Consider the following 22,702-nt stretch of genomic DNA (forward strand, 5'->3'; position numbering starts at 1 on the left):
AAAACTCAAGCGACACAATGTAATATTCACAAATATTATCAAGAGAAAAGTGGACACATCATCCGATGGAGAGTCATATGCCATACAGAAAAAAAAAAAAATAAAAAATGCTAGGATTATAAGTCAAATGAAATATAAAAGAAAATTATTACTAAAAATTATTTGTTAAGTATACATTGTTTGACGAAAATTGCCGTGCAAATTTTTTCCCGACCCCACATCATTATGGCAAAATTCTTTTCCCACAAAATCATAGGAAAAAGGACACACATAACATGTCAAAGCAAGCAGTAACCTGCAAAATCATCCCAAAAGACGAAGTACTTTGTATACAATTTTTCAAGAATTTACTTTTCCTGACCAATAAAAAAGATCACAAAATGAAGGTATTAAAGGCATATACCAACGTTACCCATTTGACCATACATATGTGTCGGATAAGGAGTTTAATCTTTTTGCATTCTTGGTACCTTAACAACAAAAAGTTACATTGTAATCTCCATATATACTTGTTATCATACAAAAAAATGACCTACTATAAATATGTGTCCTTAACACCAAGCATTTCATCATCTAATCAACAATAATTGATACTAATTATTATAACAATGTATCCTTCCAGTACTCATTGATGATACATGCGTTTATAATTATGCAAACAACAATGGGTGGTGATCCAGATATTCTCACTGATTTCATAGCCCCAGAAGGGACCAATATTAATGGAAGCTTCTTCACCTTCACAGGCATGAGAGTCCTTCTTACACAAGAAACTCCTCCCCCAACCTTCCATGTATTGAAGGCAAGCAGGGCAGAGTTTCCAGCTTTAGATGGACAGAGTGTGTCATATGCTGTCCTTGAATTCCCAACAGGAAGTGTGAACCCTCCTCACGTCCACCCTCGCGCCTCCGAGCTCCTCTTCGTTGTCCAGGGATCCCTTCAGGTGGGATTCGTGGACACAAACAACAAGCTTTTCACTCAGAGTCTCCAAACTGGAGATTTGTTCATATTCCCAAAGGGACTTGTGCACTTTCAATTCAATTCTGATTCAAAGAACTATGCTTTTGCTATATCTGCCTTTGGTAGTGCAAGTGCTGGCCTTGTGTCACTCCCTAACACACTGTTTAATACCACCATTGATGACAATGTCTTGGCTTTGTCATTCAAGACTGATGTTGCCACCATTCAAACTTTGAAGAAAGCATTTTCCCCCTAAATCTTGATGATCATGGATACAATTTTATCTGTTACTTGTGTGCTTTATTGGTTACTTGTTCTCTAAGTTATTGTTTTTTTCTTCTTGCCCTCATGTTGTACTTCATTAATATGTAGGATCTGAAATGTTTGATCCACCTGATTGTAATAATTAAAGTATAAACTTTTGCTATTGTCAATAATTCTAATGTTACAATGTTTTTTATATTATTTCTTTTTATGAATATCAAATCAATTTTGTGTTCCTAACATTCAGGTTAATTAAAAAGTCTTTATTCTTGTCTTTATTGTATGTAATTAGACTCTTAAAAAATGTTTATATTTACAGTTTATTTTATTGCAACCCTATTTGAGTATATATATTAAGTTTCAGAAGTTAAGAGTATAAATAATACTCATTTTTTCTTAAAAATAAATATCTTTTTAACTTCTTAAATTTATTGAAAACATAATGCATCTAAATAAAGAGATTGTCCAAATACATTATTTAATTTGAGAATGATAAAATATTTTGGTGTCTAATGTTTATAATTTTTATAAGTTGAAGCAGCCTTAAAGAGCCTTATTAGACCCACGCTATTTACTTATTAATTTTAATATATTTTAGTCATGTGATATTTCAATCAATATCAGATCTCTATACTCCGGATTTTTTATTTTAATATGAAAAAGTGAATAAAATTTTATGTTAATATTATAAAAAATAGAGTTTTATAGTGTTTTGGGAACGCTATTATGTACAAATACAATACTCAAATCGCGTATTACATTGACAATACGTAATCTGTATATTATTGTCTTTATAAATTAAAAAAAATTAATCTGACAATTCGTATTCTACAAATTCTATAGTCTCCAAAATTTTGTAAAACACCATATCTTCCAATATTAAAAGATTACACCAATTCTTATCCAATATCCACCAGGCATTAATTACTTTCTATTTTTGTCATCATTATATCCATGCATGTCTACTTCAACCATATATATATATCGCACTATGCTACTTGGGGAAGTGTAATGATGCACTTGAGTGGATGAAATCTCTCACGTGCAAACAACACATAATTAATCTTGAATTGAAATTTATTGTGAAAATAATTTCTGTGGACTAAGTTTCATTCTATAAAAGGCAAAAGCAATTATACACACAGCAGTACTAAGCTAATGACTTTTCAGAAAATTACAGAATCATGAAGCATAGTATTTCTAAAAATGTCCGTTGACAGCATTAGTAAGGTACAGCTGTTCCAAAAATATTAGCCGCTCAAGACATATTTCATGCTTCATCCAATGAACTTCATAACAAATAAATTTATTAGAAAAACTTTTAAGGAAATCAGTACACTGATATTTCATTGATTTTTAACCATTAATTTTAATTATAAAAAATATATATAATTAAGATCCACGGTTAAAATTTATTGAAATATCAATATATTGGTGTATTTAAAAGCTTTTCAATTTATTAAAGGTAAATTATATGATAAAAATGTAATTTTAGAGATCGTTTCTTTTATAGGTTGAAAGAGAAATTAAAAAAGTTAGGACCTACATTTTGAACAATAATAAAATAATAAAAAATAACTATAAAAAAATTTATATTCTTTCTATATAATTTTAATATGTGTATAATAGAATATCTCTTTATTAAATCTTGGAATATAGTAACAAAAGAAAAACAGTGCAAAACTGCAAATTCTTTTCCCACATGGGCTTAGATCCTGTATTGCCAAAAGGACATTTCATGACAAGCAGAAGTTGCAAAAACAGCCCAAAATACTATGAAGCTTGAATGTAATAATATTGGAAGAGTTTCAAGTGTACTAAAAACATAGTATTTCAGTTGTTTTAACCGTTGATATAAATTATAAAAAATATATATAATATATATTAATTAAAATCAACTATTAAAACAATTAGAACACTAGTGTTCTCGGTACATTTGAAATTTTTCCAATAATATTAAGTACTTTACTTTTCCTGAGAAATTAAAAGGATAATAAAATTGAAAAGCACTTTCATAGTTGTTATCATACAAATGGCCTGCAATCACACAGATAAATGTGTCCCTAACACCAATCATTTCATATGATCTTGATTATAATTATAACAATGTCTGATTCAACTAACTCTAAAGTTCTCTCATTATTGATGATAATTGCATTTGCTATTGTGCAAACAACAATGACTGGTGATCCAGATATTCTCACTAACTTCATATCCCAAATGAGGTTCCCATTAAAGTGTTCAATAAAACATTCTTTAACAATTGATTTGGGTATTACTTCTGTCCCAAGATGTATAATATTTTCGAATATAATACCTGTAATGTTACAAGAATAATGTTCTATCCTTCATGTTCAATTTTTTATCATAAAATTTAGAGTCTCTTATCCATTTCATAACTGAAATCGATCTAATTTAATCAAATTTCGGAAGATAATAACAAAACAGAACAGATCAGATTATTTTCCCAGCAGACCAATGCTTGATGGCATATTCTAAAAGGACATATAAAAACAAGTAGTAAGTTATATGAAACATTCACAAATCCTATCGATTTTGAATATCCTATTCCACTTATGAGCTATTCAATCAACCATTCAGTTTTGGTGAAACAGTCACAACAAAAACAGCCGCATAATCAATACAATTTTGCTTTGTAATCTCCCTAGTTGTTATCACACACAAAACCACACTTCATGCAATCACCTCTTCTTAATTAGCCTCTAGCAACAATTAAGTTTCATTATTGAAGCTATAATCATATAACAATGTCTTCTTCTACTACTGTTAAAATTCTCTCACTCGTGATATCTGCATCTGTCATTGTACAAACTACAACGGCAGGTGATCCAGATATCCCGAGTGATTTCATAACTCCAGATGGAATCCCTATTGATGGGAAATATTTCACCTACACTGGTATGCGCGCATTCGTGCAACAATCTGCTCCGCCCTCATATTTCACGTATATGAGGGCGAGCAAGGAAGAATTTGTGGCTCTCGATGGACTGAGTGTGGCAACTATTATCCTTGGATTCCGTCCGGGAGACGTTAGTCCACCGCACATCCACCCGCGTGCCTCAGAGCTACTCTTCGTAGTTGAGGGAAGCCTTGTAGTTGGATTTGTGGACACAAACAATAAGCTCTTCACTCAGAAGCTTCAAACTGGGGATATGTTTGTATTCCCAAAAGGACTTATCCACTTCCAACTCAATGAAGATCCTAAGAACCATGCTATTTCTGTATCTTCATTGGGTAGTGCCAGTCCTGGCCTTATATTAGTTCCTAACAATTTGTTTAACACCTCAGCTACCATTGATGACAGAGTTTTGGCTTTGTCCTTTAAGACAAACATTTCCACTATTCAACTCTTGAAGAAAGCTTTGTCAACGCCATACAATTGAGAGAAACTTTATGACATCCTTTATAATCTTTCATGCTTTTGTGTTACGTGTGCTTCAAGTTATCTTCTATTATTTTTCCTTTTCTTTCTCCTAATGTTATGGTTTATTGTACTTTGGATATTCGAATTAGAGGCCACTATTGTGTTTTAATTGGTTTCTGTATAATTTATTCGATGTTCCTCATCATATATTATTAAATTCTTCAAAAGAATTTCTTTTCAAAAACAATAAAAAAATATTTAATTTGGACTAAAACAAAAAAGGTAATAGATTAACCATTAGATTTTTTTAAAAGATTATTTACATAAAAAAATATATCACATTCATTAATTAGTTCTTAAAAAATTTTAAAAAAATAGTTTCTTTCATTTTAGTAAAATAACTATTTATTAAAGTAGACAAATTAATTATTTTCTTCTCGTATACAGTTTTTTTAAGGCATAAAATTAATTAATTAGGACATTGGTTAAGATAATTAAAGTCACTATTTCATTAAATTTTTAATTTAAAGAAAAATCCTAGTTAATTTTGGTATAGAAATTTCGAATTTGAAAACATTGATAAAAAATTATGTTAAATTTTGATTTATTATATTCTCATTTAAATTAATCACTACATAAGTTAAAGTTCTGTTTTAAAGTTATATTTGAGATTTAATATGATTTTTAAAGTTTCAATTTACTTAATTTGATTTTTTAACTTAGGTATCCGTGACTCATATTAGGGTTTTAAGTGTTTAGTTGAAAAAAAAAGGTAAAAAAATTTTCAATTGTCACATCAAATAGTCGTTAGAATGTATAATGTAGCAGTCGTTACTCCATCTCAGCATGTCGTTAACGACTTTGTGAGACAGTGACAAAAATAAGATTAGGAACCAATGTGAGTCATAACTATTAAGTTGGGAGACTAAATTGAGTAAATCAAAATTTTTGAAAGTATATTGAAACATAGTTGTTAGAACCGAACCAGTGATCGAACCGGTCAAGTTACTGGTTTATTGGTTTATTGGTTCAACCGTTAAATTACTGGTTGAATCGATAAAATCGGTCTCACGTAAATATAAAATATAAAATAGTTAAAAATTTAAAATTAAAATTTGAAATACATATCTTCACTAACATTTTATGAAGAATCAAGTCTCAACTTCTAAAAATAACTAATATAAAAAAATCATAAAATTTTATACTACAATAGTATCTTATTTTGACACAATAAAAAAATAATTAATTCACATATTCTATCATCTAACTATAATATCAGTAGATTTTAACACTAACATCAAAACAAATAACCTTAATCACAATACTAGCAATAAAATAGATCAAGTAAATTAATAAGTTTTTAGTGAAATTTATATTTATATTAATAATGGTATATAATTAAAATATAATTAATTTTAAAAATAGAAAAAACAAAAATTTAAATTAAATTAGATATAAATTTGAAATACATATCTTCACTAACATTTTATGAAGAATCAAGTCTCAACTTCTAAAAATAACTAATATAAAAAAATCATAAAATTTTATACTACAATAGTATCTTATTTTGACACAATAAAAAAATAATTAATTCACATATTCTATCATCTAACTATAATATCAGTAGATTTTAACACTAACATCAAAACAAATAACCTTAATCACAATACTAGCAATAAAATAGATCAAGTAAATTAATACATTTTTAGTGAAATTTATATTTATATTAATAATGGTATATAATTAAAATATAATTAATTTTAAAAATAGAAAAAATAAAAATTAAATTAAATTAGATATTTATGTATACTATATAATTAGTATTTGTCAAATATAATACTTATAAGTGTAATGGCTAAGTGGCAAGTAGAGGTTGTTTTTACTCCAAGGTTCTTGGTTCGAGACCTTGAGGAGACATTTTAAAAATTTTTTCAAGTTGACCAGTTCAGTTAGACCGGTTCTTACCGGTTCACACCGGTTTTATTCTTTAAGCGGTCTAAGGAGTAAACTGAACCGGAGGTTTTAGTTGGTTTTTACAACTATGGATTGAAATATGAACATAATTTCAAAGACCAATAAGTATTATCTCTTTGTTGACAATTAAGTTGTTTTGATGGTAATTAATATCTAATAATAGTTTATAATAAAAGAAGCATTCTTTTGCAACAATGAACCTATAGTAGTAGTTAGGGGTGTTCATAGATTAGATCATATCCATATAAATCCACAGTATTTATCCGTATGATCTGTAATTTGAGGATATGATCTGATCTGTAAGATGATCGAATTGGATCGAATCGGATCCACACTCTAATTAGATAGAAGTAAATATGTTTAAAAAAGTAAACAAAAAAATTATTGACTTTTTTTATAAAAATAAAAATTTTTAATATTTTTTATTTTATGGATATATTTGATATCTGATCCAAACATAAAAAGTGCGAATATTGAATTTGATCTAATGAGTTTAGTGCGGATTGGATCGAAATTTCAGCCATATCCCATCTGTAAACACCCCTAGCAATAATAACTAAAAAATTATAATGATTATATTTTTAACTAAGAGGAAGTGCAAAAAAAAGTACTAAATATAAGAACATTTAATCAAATATTAAAAAAAATTTACTTTAAAACAGTTGGACTTTTTTTGCTCATATATATATATATGTAATAATAATAATAATATGATAATTGTTTTATATATCACACAAATATAAACTTTTTTTCTATGATCTTAAGAAAGATTTTGTAAGTCCCTAACCTTGTTATCGATTTTTGTAGTGTTAGCCCTCATGTTATCAATTTGATTCATATATAATTCGGATGATAAATTATTTGGTGACGTGCTTCCTTTTTTATTGTGATATACTTGTTTATTATTATTATTATTAAAAAATAACAGGCCAAATTATTGCCATAACATAATAGAAGTATGGAAGTTTATCATTCTTCTCTAATGAAGGAAACAAAATTCTTTTCAATAGTTTATTTAACGTTTAGTAGAATAAAAAGAAATTTTATTAGAATAAATTTTAGTACGAGTTTAATATTTTTATTCATCATAAAATATTTATAGAATTACTCGTAGATAAATTTTGGAAAAAAACCATGATTTTTAATTTTATTTTTTAATAATATTAATTTTTTACCATATATAATTATTCAATTATTTTTTAATCATATATAAATAAATTACTCTTAATAAGACTTTTTTTGTGTTATTCAATTATCTTTTTAAAAAATAATTAATTATTAAAATAATTAATTTTTTCACAACAAAAATAATAAAAAAATTATGAATGACAATCATCCTGATAATTTTTTGTATTTTTATTCATATTTTAATTATAAACATAAATATATTTTAATTATATTATTTATGAAATGTGACTATAGATGCAGATAAAATTTAGTTATATTACTTATATATAGTTTCATTGTATTGTATTGCTTATAAAGTTAGATTATAATTATGACAATATAATTGTTCTTGTATTTTTATATGTGTGACTAATTGGTGGTGTTAAAACATTACTCTTAATTATAAATAAAGTTTATAATTTAAAAAATCAAAGACTCAATTAAAAAGATACAAAAAAATGATGTTAAAATATTCTAACTCTTTAAAATAAAAATATTTGAAAGTCAATTAAAAATTATTTAAAATTTAAACTCAATAAAAATGTATATTCAATGTATTTTGTATTAAATATATTTAATAACCTATTATATCATATTGGTTGAAATTAGTTTTTATAATGTTAATTTTTTAATAACACTTTATTAAAAAAATCATCTTTTTAGAATTTTTTAAAAATTAATTAATATTATATATATTTTGTTACATTACATCTTGTTATAAAAAAATTATTTATTTCTAATGCTTATATTAAAAATAAACAAAATTTAAATTAGTAAAGTTTAATCTATAATATAATAATAATATAGTAATTATTTTATATATTATACGAATAAAAATTAATTTTTTTATTTATAAAAATTTTAAAAGCTTGTTTTATATATATATTGATGAATGTGATATATTTTTTATGTAAATAATCTTTTAAAAAAATCTAATAGTTAATCTATTACCTTTTTTGTTTTAGTCTAAATTAAATTTTTTTATTATTTTTGGAAAGAAAATCTTTTGAGAAATTTAATAATATGTGATGAGGAACACCGAATAAATGATACAGAAACTAATTAAAACACAACAGAAAACATCTTTAAAAAAAGACGTTTTAAACGTCTTTATCTGAATAGCATCCATTCGAATTATATAATAATAAAGAAAAATCTTGTCTTTCATGGTGAGCATTAATTTTAAATTTTATACTGGAATTGAATTAGGTTAAATCTTTATAATATGTTTTTTTAGTAAATAATCAATTTACAATCTCATTTCACTATCTATTCACAACAGTTTTATTAGAAAATTAACACACTCTTTTTTCTAACTAACAATCGACTAAAAAAAATAATAAAATAGAGAAATATAAAAGAAAATAGGAAAAACAATAAATGATAATGATGAAAACAAGCATTAATTAGTTTCGTGACGAGGATTGCATTTTTAAAAAAGTATAGGTAGACAATAATATTAAATAATGTGAACAATAAAATTAAAAAAGTAAATTAATTTTAAATTTAATTAGTGATATGGGTAATTAATATCTAATAATAACTAAATTTATGACTCATTATTCATGTTGTTCAAGAAAATTATTAGTTACTTAGTATAATTCTTTTTCTTTTATACATATCTTTTTTGTATACTTTTTTTTTCACATTTTTTACTTTTGGTATTAACATTGATTGATAACAAATTTATCTTTTATACCACATAAAAATATAAAAAAATGAATACAATAAATAATACAAACATCATTTCTCTTTTTTTTTTATTTTGACATGAAAATAGAATTACAGTAGATGTGATAAAATCTAAATGTAATTACTCAAATGTATGAGTAAACACCCAATCCAGTCTTTGTCCATTTTCACGAAGGATAAAGCGATCCTTGTCAAAAAAAAGGGGACACTTCGACCCTCAACCTTTTTATTTTGGGACAATACGATCCCTCTGTTAAAAAAATTATTTAAATAATAATAAAAATTGATTTTGTGGGGGTTTTATTTGTATTTTGTGGGGGTTTTAAACCTTCACAAAATTATTTTCAATAATATAGCTAATTACTACCACTACTACCATTACCTTCTTCATTCTCATTATTATCGCTCCTACTTCTATTATTTTTATTGATTTATCATCATCATTATCTCCTCTACCATCATCATCACTAATACCAATATTATCAACATTAAAGTTCTCTTTTTTCATTTCTTATTCGATGTTATTTTTTTCTTTTAAAAAGTATTTGTACTACAATTATTATTTTTTTGTGGCATCATTTTCATTGATAGTTTTTCTTCATTTAACTACCATTGGTGAAGGAATTTTTCAAAAACAAACTTATTAATAGTTTGTGGAGGTTTAAAACCCCCACAAAATACAAATAAGACCCCACAAAACCAATTTTTATTATTATTTAAATAATTTTTTTAACAGAGAGGTCGTATTGTCCCAAAATAAAAAGGTTGAGGGTCGAAGTATCCCTTTTTTATTGACAGGAATCGCTTTGTCCTTCGTGAAAATGGACAAGGACCGGATTAGGTGTTTACTCCAAATGTATTTAGGACATTTATTTCTAGCACTTGGATGCTGTTTGGATGAGGTTGTAAGGAAAAAAAAATCTTTTTGAGTAATATTTTTTTAAAAGATTTTTCAAAAATATAAGATTTAAAAATATTTTTTTGTCCATTAATTATATTTCAATCATTTCATAAAAATAATTTTAGTTAAAGTTTGGAATAATATAATGAGAACAACAAAGAACAGAGCAAATGATTTTCCCTCTTATAGTGTGGTAAGGTCCTGCAGACCGATTCTTGTTACATTCTAAAATTACATGTAAGAACAAGCATTAAGTTTTGTAAAACATTTCCTAATTGTATCGATTTTGAGTTAAACTTTGCATGCATAATCCAAATTCAATAATGTAACAGACTTTTTTTATAATAAAAAAACAACCATCCTACACATGCCACAACAAAAACAGCCGCATTATTGTGAAAGGAATTTTACTTCGTAATCTTCATAGTTGTTATCATACAGAAAACCTATGGATGCAAACAAAATTACAAAACCACTATAAATAAGTGTTGATCACACCATGCACTTCATCATCCAGTTATATTATATATAACAATGTTGTTCACTAGTTTCAAAATTGTTTCATTGATGGTTTGTGTATTTGCCATGGTGCAAACATCAATATGTGGTGATCCAGATATCCTTGGTGACTTCATAGCCCCGGTGTCCCTATTAACGGGAGCTTCTTCACCTTCACCGGCATGCGCGAATGGGTTAGACAAACCGGTTCGCCCTCATATTTTCAGTATTTGAGGGCAAGCAAGGATGAATTCCCAGCCTTGGATGGGCTGAGTGTGTCCACCATTTTCCTTGGATTCCGTCCAGGGGACGTTAGGCCCCCGCACGTGCACCCTCGCGCGTCGGAGCTGCTCCTTGTTGTTCAAGGGAATCTTCTAGTTGGATTTGTAGACACAAATAACAAACTTTACACTAGTAGACTTCAAACTGGGGACATGTTTGTGTTCCCAAAAGGACTTATCCACTTTCAACTAAATGAAGATACCGAAAATCCTGCTTTCTCTATTTCTTCTTTGGGTAGTGCTAGTCCTGGCCTTATATTAGTTCCCAATAACTTATTTAACACCTCTGCTACCATTGATGACAGAGTTATGGCTTTGTCCTTTAAGACTAATGTTTCCACCATCCATTTATTGGAGAAAGCTCTATCAACCCCTTACAACTAAATGATGGATGGAATTTTGTAGCCTCCTCTGCCTCTTGTTACTTGTGCTTCAAGTTACCTTTCACTTCTAATGTTTTTTCTTTTCTTTTCTTTGATTCTCCTTGTGTTATAGTTCAATAAGAAGAGTGTTGTTCTTTAAAAGGGTTGAAAGATTGTTTGATCAACCTATTTGGAATGACCTGCTGAAAAAAATGCAAGAATTCATATATTTTAATTCATATTCATTATATATGATTTGAAAGGTAGGTAGATAGATAAAAAACATGTTATGTGATATCATCTTTTGGCATTAGGTAGATTAAAAAACATATATATTATGTAATATCATCTTTTAGCTTTTAAGTTTCAATCCAATGAAAAAAGAAAATTAAAACAAAAAGAGTTAATATTTAAAGTGGTCCCTAAACTTGTAATTGAACCTCAAGGTTGTCCTTAAACTTATATTGGCCCCAATATTGTCCCTGAATTTAACAAAAGTGACTCACGATAGTCCCTGAAGCATTTTTCGGTAACGGAAAGATAACTTGGATTGACGGAAGCCACACCGGACTTCCAAAATGATGTTGTTTTTTTTTTGTTGCCCAAATAGCATAGAAACGCCGAATTGTTAATGTTTCTCCCAAATCGGTTGCTCCATCTACTCTCTCTCTTTTTCTATCTCCTTCCTCCTCCTTTTCTCACCTCTCTTCTCTCGCTCTCCCTGTAAGTGCCGTAAACCCTAAACCCTTTTCTTCTTTTCCCATCTTTTAATTTCCCTAAATTTTATAGCTTTATTCATGTATCGCCTAAGCTCTCTAGTTCACTTGGAATCTTGTCATTGTTTCTGACCTTATAGCGCTTCTTGATCAATTGGATCGTTCTGAGGAGGCTGAAGTTCTGGTCTTTGAGGCCACTTCCAAGCTCCAATCTTGAAATAGAGAGCTTGCTCTTTTCTACTGTAAGTTGCTTGAGTCACACTCCAAGTGAGGCTCACAGAAAGGTTTTGCCATTTTGATATTGCTTACTGTTACCTGAACCAGCTTCTTCGTAGTTCTCCCTCTGTTTACATAAAATGCAGGATTTTTGATATATGGTTAGTGATTTGTGTGCAATGGATAGGCCTCGTGAAGCCGAGAATTTGAGAGGCAATGGTGGAGGGATTGACCCTTCAGCTTTTGAGTTGAAGTCCAGGGATTGACCCTTCAGTTTTTGAGTTGAAGTCCATTATGTATGGTTATGGGAGGTTGGAGTTGTTCCATGATTTGCAGAGAGTTGTGAATCAAATGAAAAGAGGTGGCTTTGAGATTGCACTACAAGAAAATAGAACATTTGTAACAAAAAATTTGTATCAAATTTAAAATTGTTACAAATTATGTTTTTTTTTTAACAATATTTAGTTATTGTTACAAAATAAGAATATTTTGTAACAACAAAAAATTTGTTACAAAACATTTCAATATTTTGTAACGACGTGATTTTTTTATTACAAATTATGTTGGCTTTTGTATCGAATTGTTGTTTTGTTGCAAAATATTATAATATTTTGTAACAAAAGATTATATTGTTACAAAAATTCAAAATATTTTGTAACAAAAAATTAATTTGTCACAAAATACAATATTTTTTGTAACTAATAAAAAATTTTATTTCAACATATTAAATATAAGAATTCAAATTTTTAAAAATTAACATAATGAATAATTTATAATTTATTATATTTATTTAAGATTTTATATTTAAAAATTTATTTTACTAAAAATATTAAAGTCAAATTAACGATACTTTGAGTTTAAAATTATTTCAAAAATTAAATAATAAGTCATTTATAATTTATTATATTTATTCAAAATAAATTTTTAGAAATTTTTATATTAAACGTGGTATTTACTTATTTATAATTTAAAATTAGTAATTAAAAAAATATAAAAATTTTAAATTAAAATACTCAATTAAAAACTAATTAGCTTCTTGGATTTAAACCATATTTTATAAAATATGATTAGTATGTTTACTTTATAATTTAAATTAAAAATAATTATTTGAATACATTGATTTATTGATAAATAAAATTTTATACTTTTTAAAAATAATCTTTACAATATCATATTTAAATTTTAAATTATTATTTTATTTTAAATATTTTATAAAATTATTATGAAAATTTCTAATTCTAATCCTAATACACAAAATCACTAATTTGTGCCCTAAATCCATTAACACACACACACTCAAAGACAAAGAGGGAAAAGGGAGAAATCAGAAGAACGGAGAAGAGGAAGGAAGAGAGGGCAAAGAGCGCGAGGGAAACGAGGGAGGAAGGGGGCCGCCTTCGTCGCGGCCAAGCCGCCGTGGTTGAGATCGCCGCCATCTCTGTTGAGTTCCACCATAGAGAAGGCAACGGTGCACGAGAGAAAGAGAGACAGAGGAAGGAGACGCGACGAAGAGAGGAGGAGAAGGCCATTTCGTTTGCCACTGAAGCCTCCAATGCCGCCGCTGCCACCGGAGACCTCGTCCCAGCCGCGAAGAAGAGGAGGAGGGGTGTTCTTTGCGCCTTCGCCGCTGCCTCGCATTGTCGCTGTCGAGAAGTAGAACGAGACAGAGAGACAAGCGAAGAAGAATGATGGAGGCCACCACCGCTGCTATTGTCGTTGCTGGGCTCGCCGGAAGCTGCCGTGACCACCACTAAGCTCCGCGCTGTCTATGGAGTCACTGATGGAGGTGTCTTTGCTGTCTCTTCGGTTTAGGTCCTTCGCTTCTTTAACATTCTTTGCCATTTTTTTTTCATACTAAATTACTCCTATGCATTGAATAGTTCAAGTGAATTTTTAAATTGACCACGAACTCGAAATTCTTTTAAAAGAAGAGCCTCTCTTGCATGCTCTCACAAGGTTGAAGATTTCTTTTTACCTATGTGCCTAATTTGATTTATTTTATTCATGCCTAACTTACCTTAAGTCACATAGGGCATGAATTTTTCAAGTCTTGTCTCAACCTTGTGACTTTTATGCTTCATTAGAATTTGATGTTTGAATTTTTTTTGGCTTACATGTTTCTTTATGTTTCTAACTTAGTCAACACCAAATTGCTTTAATTTATGCCACTTACTTGTGATTGATATTTACTTGATTATATGCTCTACACATACATGTGTATTACTTGTTTTGGCATTTTGAATTATTGAGAAGTGCATACAAACTTGCTTGTTTTGAAAATTTAGAAATTTTTTGAAATTAAGAAACTTTTGACTATGCACCTAACTTTTTGTTTTGGTTTTTCTTATTTACAGGAGTGCTGAAATGGTGACCACATGCTACGTTGAGGGCTCAAGAATATTTTGATTCATAGAGACACTAATCTATGTTAAAACTTTTAACTTTTGGTTCAATGTACTCACTAATGTTATTTTGTTTTAAAACAATTTTAGCTAAATGAGGCATGTTTGAATTATGTATGTTTACATATTATATAAATGTAGACTTGCTTAGTAAAATAGTTAAATATTAGTTAATTAAAAAAATAATTTAGTAAATTATGCATGCAATTTGTATTAAAAAAAATTGTTACAAAATAATTATTTTACTTTTGTAACTAAAGAAAAAAATGTTACAAAATCAAGTTACATTTTGTAATAAAATTTTATGATAGAAAAAATAGATTGTCACCAAAAATACCTTGAAGATCAAAATTTGTTACCACTTTTGTATCGACTTCTGGTTTTTTGTATCAGAAAAGTTTGTTACAAAATATCACTTTGAATTGTAACAGTTCTGTTTTTTGTTACAAAAATTTTTTGTAATGGGACATACTGCAATGGCTCTTTTTTTGTTACAAAATTTTGATTTTTTGTAACAATTTATTTTGTTACAAATATTATTTTTTCTTGTAGTGTTGATACTGTTTGCGCCAATATGGTTCTTTCAATTTTTGGCACTCATGGTGAGCACATGAAAATGATTTTCTGGCTTAAGAAGACGAGAAGCTCAAGCATCTCATTCTCAATCAGAACCTACAATTCTGTATCAAACTCTTGCCCGAAAATCACGAAAATGATGGCGAAACTAAATGAATGATGGCGCAACTAAATGAGTTGCCACTGTCGATTGAGAAGTTCAATGTTAGATTGGAAGGAGGGGAGCCTATGATAGGTAAGGAATTACTGGATTCTTGTGTGATTCATCGGAGGCTAAATTGGATTTGCATGGATATCATTTGAGTTCATCCTATTTGATTATGCTGCTTTGGTTGGAGGAGATGGAAGACGGAGAGCAGAGAAGAAGAAAGAAGGTAACTTCTAATGGTGGAACACAACTATCTGGAACTCAAATTAGAACTCAAATTGGGCATTAGGGTTATAAACCACTTTAGGGACTAAATTGAGTTAAATAGCAATAACAGTCACGTCATATAGTTGTTACCTATCCACCGTGGCATCTCTCCGCCCGTCATCATGCCGTTAAAGAATATTTTTCGAAAAATATTTAAGAGACGACTGTGAGTCACTTTTGTTAAATTCAGAGACAACATTGGGGCCAATATAAGTTCATGAACCACTTTAAGTATTAACTCTACAAAAATGTATAAACGTGTTACGACATGTGACATTTATTTATTGAATGGAAAAACTCAACATGTGTTTGAATTCGTTGCATGAGTTTCCTTAAACAAGATTATAGTTTTTTCCAATATTATTTATTTTAAGAAGTAAAGAAAATTATGTTGAGATGTGTAAATGAAAAATTATTGTGCTCTAAAGACTTTTTTTTCTTTTTTGGAATTATAAAAAGAATGTGTTAAATGAAAATTGCAACTTTTCAAACAATAAAAATGGTGATTTTACTTTGATTATTAATCTTTTTCCTCAAATATGCTAAAAAAATTATAAGATAAATCTATTTTAACAAATTAATTTGTGCCCAAATGAAACTCTATTTATGCTACATCTACAGTACATAATTAGTTCCAAACCCGAATAAAAGAGGAGGGTTGTCAGACTTTTGACGGTCAACATAAAAACTTATTAGTCAAATCTTTATGACATGGATTAAAGATGTTATTGCACTAAAGCTAGGTTGTTGCCTGGAAGCAACGCGCTGTATGGCTCGCGTACAGTGTCAAATGAGCAAGAGCTGTTGTATCAGTGCCCGGGTGTAGTTTTAAATGAGTACGGATTCCCGCGTTTTCATGAACGGACGAGGGTAAATAAGCTAGTTTAAAAAGAAAAAGATAAAGGTAAAGGTCAGAACGACAGAATGTTGAGATTTGGGATATGCCCTAACGGAAAAATTCGTGGGGGTGGTAGATACCATGAGAAGGAGAAAAATTAACATCATGTGCCTACAAAAAAACAAAATGGGTCGGCACGAAGGCTAGCAGTTGGATACCTTCGGATTCAAATTTTGGTATACAGGAAAGGTGAATAATAGGAATGGGGTAGGTATTTTCATGGATAAGCAGTGGAAAAAGAACGTAGTGGATGTCAAGAGGGTGGGTGATCGAATCATCTCTATCAAACTTATGGTGGAAAGAGATACTTTTCATGTGATTAGCACCTATGCAGCGCAAGTGGTTTGGACGAGCAACACAAGATAAGGTTTTGGGAGGATCTAGAGAGTTTAGTCCAAGACATACCTTCGGAAAATAAGATTTTCTTAGGAGGAGATTTAAATGGCCATGTTGGAAGAGAAGTGACTAGAAATGGAAGTATTCACGGAATCCATGGTTTCGTAATAGTCAATATTGAGGGTAAAATTATTTAAGACTTTTCCTCAACCTTTGACCTTCTCATCGCAAATATATGTTTTAAAAAGAGAGACGGACATCTTATAACCTATAGGAGTGGCATGACAAGCTCTCAAATGGACTTCTTCTTGTTGAGGAGAGTCGACCGAAAATTTTGCATTAATTGTAAAATTATTCTTGGAGAGAGTTTAACAACACAACATAGGATGCTCGTCATGGATTTTTGTGTTCAGAAAAAGTTGAGGAAAATACATCATACAAAAAATCCAATGATGGGGTGGTGGCGAATAAAAGGTGAGGAACAAAGAAGCTTCCTAAGACGGGTAGGAGAAGAGGCAAAGTGGAAAGGGAATGAAAGCACGGAGGAGATGCAAAGGAAGATGGCAGAAGTTATTAGAAGAACAGCAAAAAAAGTTTTGGTGAATCTAGAGGGATAGGACTAAGAGAGAAGAAGTCCTGGTGGTGGAATACGAGTGTACAAAAAAAGATAAAGGCTAAAAGAAAGTGCTTTAAAGAGTGATTTTTGTGCCACAATGCAGTTAATTAGAAAAAATATAAGGCGGCTAAGAAGGAGACAAAAGTGGTTGTAAGCGAAGCAAGAATAAGAGCATATGATGGTCTCTACTAGTCTTTAGACACGAAGGAAGGAAAAAAATATATATATAGAATTGCAAAAAGCCGTGAAAGAAGAACAAGATACTTGGATCAGGTTAACTGCATAAAGGATAAAGATGGAGAGGTTTTGGCTCAAGATGAGAAGATCAATGAAAGGTGGAAGACCTACTTCTACGAATTATTTAATGAAGGACAGAAGACTCTTTCGAGTCTTGGTCGGTTATGCATGAGGAAAGAAGATCAAAACTTCGACTACTATCCAAGGATTCGAGACTTCGAAGTAAAAAAAGGCTCTAAAGCAGATGAAAAATGGCAGGGCAGTAGGACCCGATAATATTTCAATCAAAGTTTGGAAGGGCCTTGGAGAGAAAGGCATCAGTTGGTCAATCAAGTTTTTTAATGAGATTTTAAGGTCAAAGAAAATGTCAGATGAGTGGAAAAAGAGCACCTTTGTACCTATCTACAAGAATAAGAAAAATATACAGAATTTCGAAAACTATAGAAGGATCAAGCTCATGAACCATACCATGAAGTTTGGAAAATGGTGATAGAATGGATGCTGAGCAAGAGACACAAGTAACAGAGAACTAATTTGATTTTATGCTAGACGGATCTACTATTGAAGCTATATACCTATTAGGAAGGATGATGGAGAGGTATCGTAGTAATAAAAGAGATCTACGTATGGTGTTTATTGATTTAGAAAAAAGCGTATGATAGGGTGCCAAGGGAGGTCTTATGGAAGGTTTTGGAAAGGAAGAGAGTAAAGATTGCATATATTTGTGCAATTGAAGACATGTATGGTGGAGTTACAACTAGTGTGAAGACTCAAGGTGGTATGATGGAGAAATTTCCTATTGGTATAAGATTACACCAGGGATCATCCTTAAGTTTATACCTTTTTATATTAGTTTTGGAAGTACTCACAGAACATATCCAAGAGTCTGTGATATGGTGCATGCTTTTTGCCGATGATATCATCCTTATGGAAGAGTCAAGAGAAGACCTAAATAAGAAGTTCTATTTATAGAGAAAAGCTCTAGAAGTGTATAGCCTGTGCATAAGCCATAGAAAACGGAATATATGGAATGTAAGTTCGGCTGGCAAAGGAAATACCCTAATGTAAAGCTGAAGATTGGAGAAAACATCCTACGAAAAGTTAAAAGTTTTAAGTATCTTGGGTGCATCATACAGGATAATGGAGAGATTGAATAAGATGTAAATTATAGGATCTAAGCGGGTTGGTCAAAATGATAGAGTGCGTCTGGTTTTATATGTGACAAAACAGTGCATTTAAAACTTAAAGATAAATTCTATCGCACTGCTATCAGACCGGCTATACTTTATGGTACAGAGTGTTGGGCGGCCAAAAGAGAGCACGAACATAAGTTAAGTGTGGCAGAGATGAAGATGTTGAGATGGATGAGTGATCATACGCGATTGGATAGAATAAGGAATGCAGATATAAGAGAGAGAGAGAGTTGGAGTAGACCTATTATAGAAAAGATGGTAGAATCGCGTCTCAGGTGGTTTAGACATGTGAGAAGAAGACCGACAAAGCACCCAGTCAGGAGGGTGGATAAAATGGAAGATAGACAAGGGGTGAAAGACAGAGGAAGACCTAGAAAAACTATTTATGAGGTGGTCAAACGAGATCTACATATAAACTGTCTCTCTGACCCCATCTAGTGGGACAAGATTTTGTTTTTTTTTTTTGGTAATTTGTGCCCAAATGAACATTGAAAAAAGGTTCTAATGTGATAATGCCACATAACAAGCAACCAAAATTATTTATCAAGTGACTAACTAATAAACTAACCCAAAAAAACTAGTTATGAAGGTTAGTAAAGAATTCGACGATCCCATAACTTTTGGACTATTAAATGGTCTTAGTAATAAAATATATTTTTTAAGTTTTTTAATAATTACTAAATAGTCCTTATTTAATTTTAATTACAAATTAATCCTTTATATATATTATTTAATTATAAAATCTATCCTCTATTTTATCAATTATTATTTTATTATTCATCTATCATGTTTATTAACACTTAGAAATAAAAATAACAACAAAATATATATTCCATTAATTGTGACCTCCAAAAATATTTTGACAATGCGAATCAATGAGTTTTTTATCCTTTGATCCGTTATATGACAATATGTATTTTTTCAAAATTCAATCGATTGGAAGTGTAACCATAGAACCGGACCGAACCGGCCGGCTCGACTGAAAAATTAGCGAATTAAACTTTCAACCAGTCCGGTCCAATCTTCGAACCACTTAAGGATAAGAATCGGTCAAAGCCGATAAAACCGGTCAAAACCGGTGAAATCCACCCAAAATTGGTAAAAACCGGTACAACCGTTCGAGAGAAAATTCTAAAATTGATGAAGTTGTGATTTGAATCTGGGTCTTCTTTATGCCTATATGCTCTCCTTGCCACTAAATTATATTGTTCCTTATTATTTCAAATGCTAATTATTAATTATATAGTAAAAAATAAAAATGTACAATAATTTTTTTAGACATTATATCAATTTTATCACTTATATTTAAATTAATTATATTTTTTATTATTCATAATTATTAATATAGATGTAATTAAATATGTATAAATAAAAAATATCAAATATTTTTATTAATTAAAATATAATTATTTTTTTATGATTATATGATATTTGTTAATATTATTTCTCAATAAATACATATAGTATATAACAATATAATAAATATAAACTAATTAGTTAATTATTAAAATAAAAAACATTTACTTTAATATAAAAATAAAACTAAAAAAATTTTATTATAGAAAATACTAGAATTTTATATACTTATTTAATATAACCTGATATTAGTGAAGATATATTTATTTTAAATTTTAATTTTAGATTTTTAACTATTTTATATTTTTTATTTACGTAAGATCGGTTCAACCAGTAACTCATCGGTTGAACTAATGAACCAATGAACCAGTAACATGACCAGTTCAATTATCGGTTCGATTTTGACAATTATAAATGTAACACAATGGATTGAAATATTTGATAATTCTTAATTAATTAATATATTTGGTCTTTTGTTGTGTTTCAGTATCATCCAGATGTATGCATAGGGAGCAAATGCGGGGTGCAGTTTCACCAAATCAACCAGGCTTATGATGTGAGTTTTCTTGTTGAGCTTATTGCTTTTGTAATGCATGAATTTAATATTGATAATGCTTATGACGGTGATGCTAAGTCAAAATATGACCTCTTTAGTATGATTGATTTGAATAAAAATGCTGAGATTGGAATTGCTAATTGCCATAACTTTCGTGGGCCACATAGGTTGTAGCAGAATTTCGGATCTAATTGGGGTTTTCATGTGACTTATGTGGAATGCAGGTTGTAATGTCCAATTTGAGAGGAGAATCCAATGAAATGGAAATGGAAATGTACGAAGCATGCGATGATGATGCAGGCATCGACGAAGCAATGAGGGGAATGAATGATCCAGATTGGGACCTGTGGGAAGAGTGGATGGGATGGGAAGGAGCAGGAATTCGTGATTATTCATCTCACATTAATCCTTATATTTGAAATCGCTTTGTAATTTCTCTCTTTTTTTTTTTGAAAGTTTAATTTCAATTATGTATTTAGTTAAATGCTAAGGCCCTTCTTCTGCCTTCAAAAGTGGTTGGGGTTTGTGTAGATAGAGAGTGTAGAGCTCAAGTAGGTTAAAGGTAGTCTTGACCTCTGCATAATTTAAGCCTATGTTAACAAAACCAATCAAACTTGAAAAAGAATAAAATCTTAAAAAGCTTCAACATCCAATTGCAGTTTGATCATACTGCGTGTGATCTATATTATTATCTTTTTGTAAATAAATTCAAAAACATCAAAAAATAATAAAAAATTAACCTATAAAGGACTCATAATATTATGATCTTCCTCATTCATTTGTAGAGCAAACAAGAAGCAGACGTCATATTTTTTTCTCTTCATTGGATAGCTTGTCGTAGGTGCTTTCTATATTTCCTCGCTAAGGAGTTCCCTCAATTGTGACAAAGGAGGATTCTAATTTTTTTAATCTTGGTGATTATGTTTGATACAGAGCATTTTGAAGAAAGAATGGAGTTTACATCACCCTTTGGTCTATCAAATTGCATGAGATATTTTTCATCACCACAAAATGATTCATGTTACTATCTTGATTGTGGCTGGGAATATCAAGAACAAAGAATGATAGAATGCTTTCCAAGGCCACAAAATGATACATATCTTGACTTGTTATGAGATAAAAAGCAAAAATATCTCCTAAAGCTAGTTTAAAAGGCAGAAAGTTACACACAGCAAAAAGGGGCTAAGATTCAACCCTCCTTTCTCTTAGCCACTGATTACCATCAACATTAAAAGAGCACTTATTGGGAAGCAACCCAACCATTGTTTCCTTTGATTTTTAGTTGATTCTTAGTTTTCATTAGTTTTCTATTTTAATTACTAAAATGATGCATATGTTTTGTTTCGAATTGAAAGCTTCTTGGCCTAAGCAGGGGATGATGGGTGAGCATCTTTTCCTTATTTTCTTGTTATTTTAGATATGAAATTAGTGAGTTTTATTGAGATTCAAGTGTTTGAAACCTGTTTAGGTACTATTTTGAGTCGTTCTATTGTTTTGATTATTTCAGGTGAAGTTAAATCGGTTTAGCAGAATTCGTTTACAAGAAAAGAGAAGAATTTAGAATCTGCTAAGCTAGCGCTAAACGCTGTATCTGGCGTTTAGCGCCCAAGGATTTTGGGACATGTGCAACCATTCTGCCAAGCTGGCACTAAACGCGGACCTAGGCGTTTAGCGCCATGTGCCTCGAGATTCGTGCCAAGC

General features: G+C 29.9%; 3 protein-coding genes and 1 pseudogene across 3 annotated transcripts; all 4 read left to right on the forward strand.

Annotated features, from left to right (window-relative positions):
• Positions 1 to 608: 608 nt before the first annotated feature.
• LOC107458542 (germin-like protein 9-3) lies at positions 609 to 1,216 on the forward strand. Its single transcript, XM_016076746.3, is given in 2 exon segments — positions 609 to 624; positions 627 to 1,216. Coding segments are annotated over 2 exon segments (606 nt in total).
• A 2,747-nt stretch (positions 1,217 to 3,963) lies between these two features.
• On the forward strand, positions 3,964 to 4,628 carry LOC107458321 (germin-like protein 9-3). Its single transcript, XM_016076531.3, has one exon. The coding sequence runs from the start codon at positions 3,993 to 3,995 to the stop codon at positions 4,626 to 4,628; it is 636 nt and encodes a 211-aa protein (XP_015932017.1). The 5' UTR covers positions 3,964 to 3,992.
• Positions 4,629 to 10,877: 6,249 nt separating this feature from the next.
• Positions 10,878 to 11,506, forward strand: LOC107458311 (putative germin-like protein 9-2; annotated as a pseudogene).
• A 4,047-nt stretch (positions 11,507 to 15,553) lies between these two features.
• LOC107458304 (chaperone protein dnaJ 8, chloroplastic-like) lies at positions 15,554 to 21,636 on the forward strand. The gene is made up of 4 exons (XM_021132848.2): positions 15,554 to 15,629; positions 16,549 to 16,679; positions 20,933 to 21,001; positions 21,226 to 21,636. The coding sequence occupies exons 1-4, from the start codon at positions 15,554 to 15,556 to the stop codon at positions 21,418 to 21,420; spliced, it is 471 nt and encodes a 156-aa protein (XP_020988507.1). The 3' UTR covers positions 21,421 to 21,636.
• The last annotated feature ends 1,066 nt before the right edge of the window (positions 21,637 to 22,702 follow it).

The sequence above is a fragment of the Arachis duranensis genome, chromosome 1 (genome assembly GCF_000817695.3).
Source record: "Arachis duranensis cultivar V14167 chromosome 1, aradu.V14167.gnm2.J7QH, whole genome shotgun sequence".
NCBI lineage: Eukaryota > Viridiplantae > Streptophyta > Magnoliopsida > Fabales > Fabaceae > Arachis > Arachis duranensis.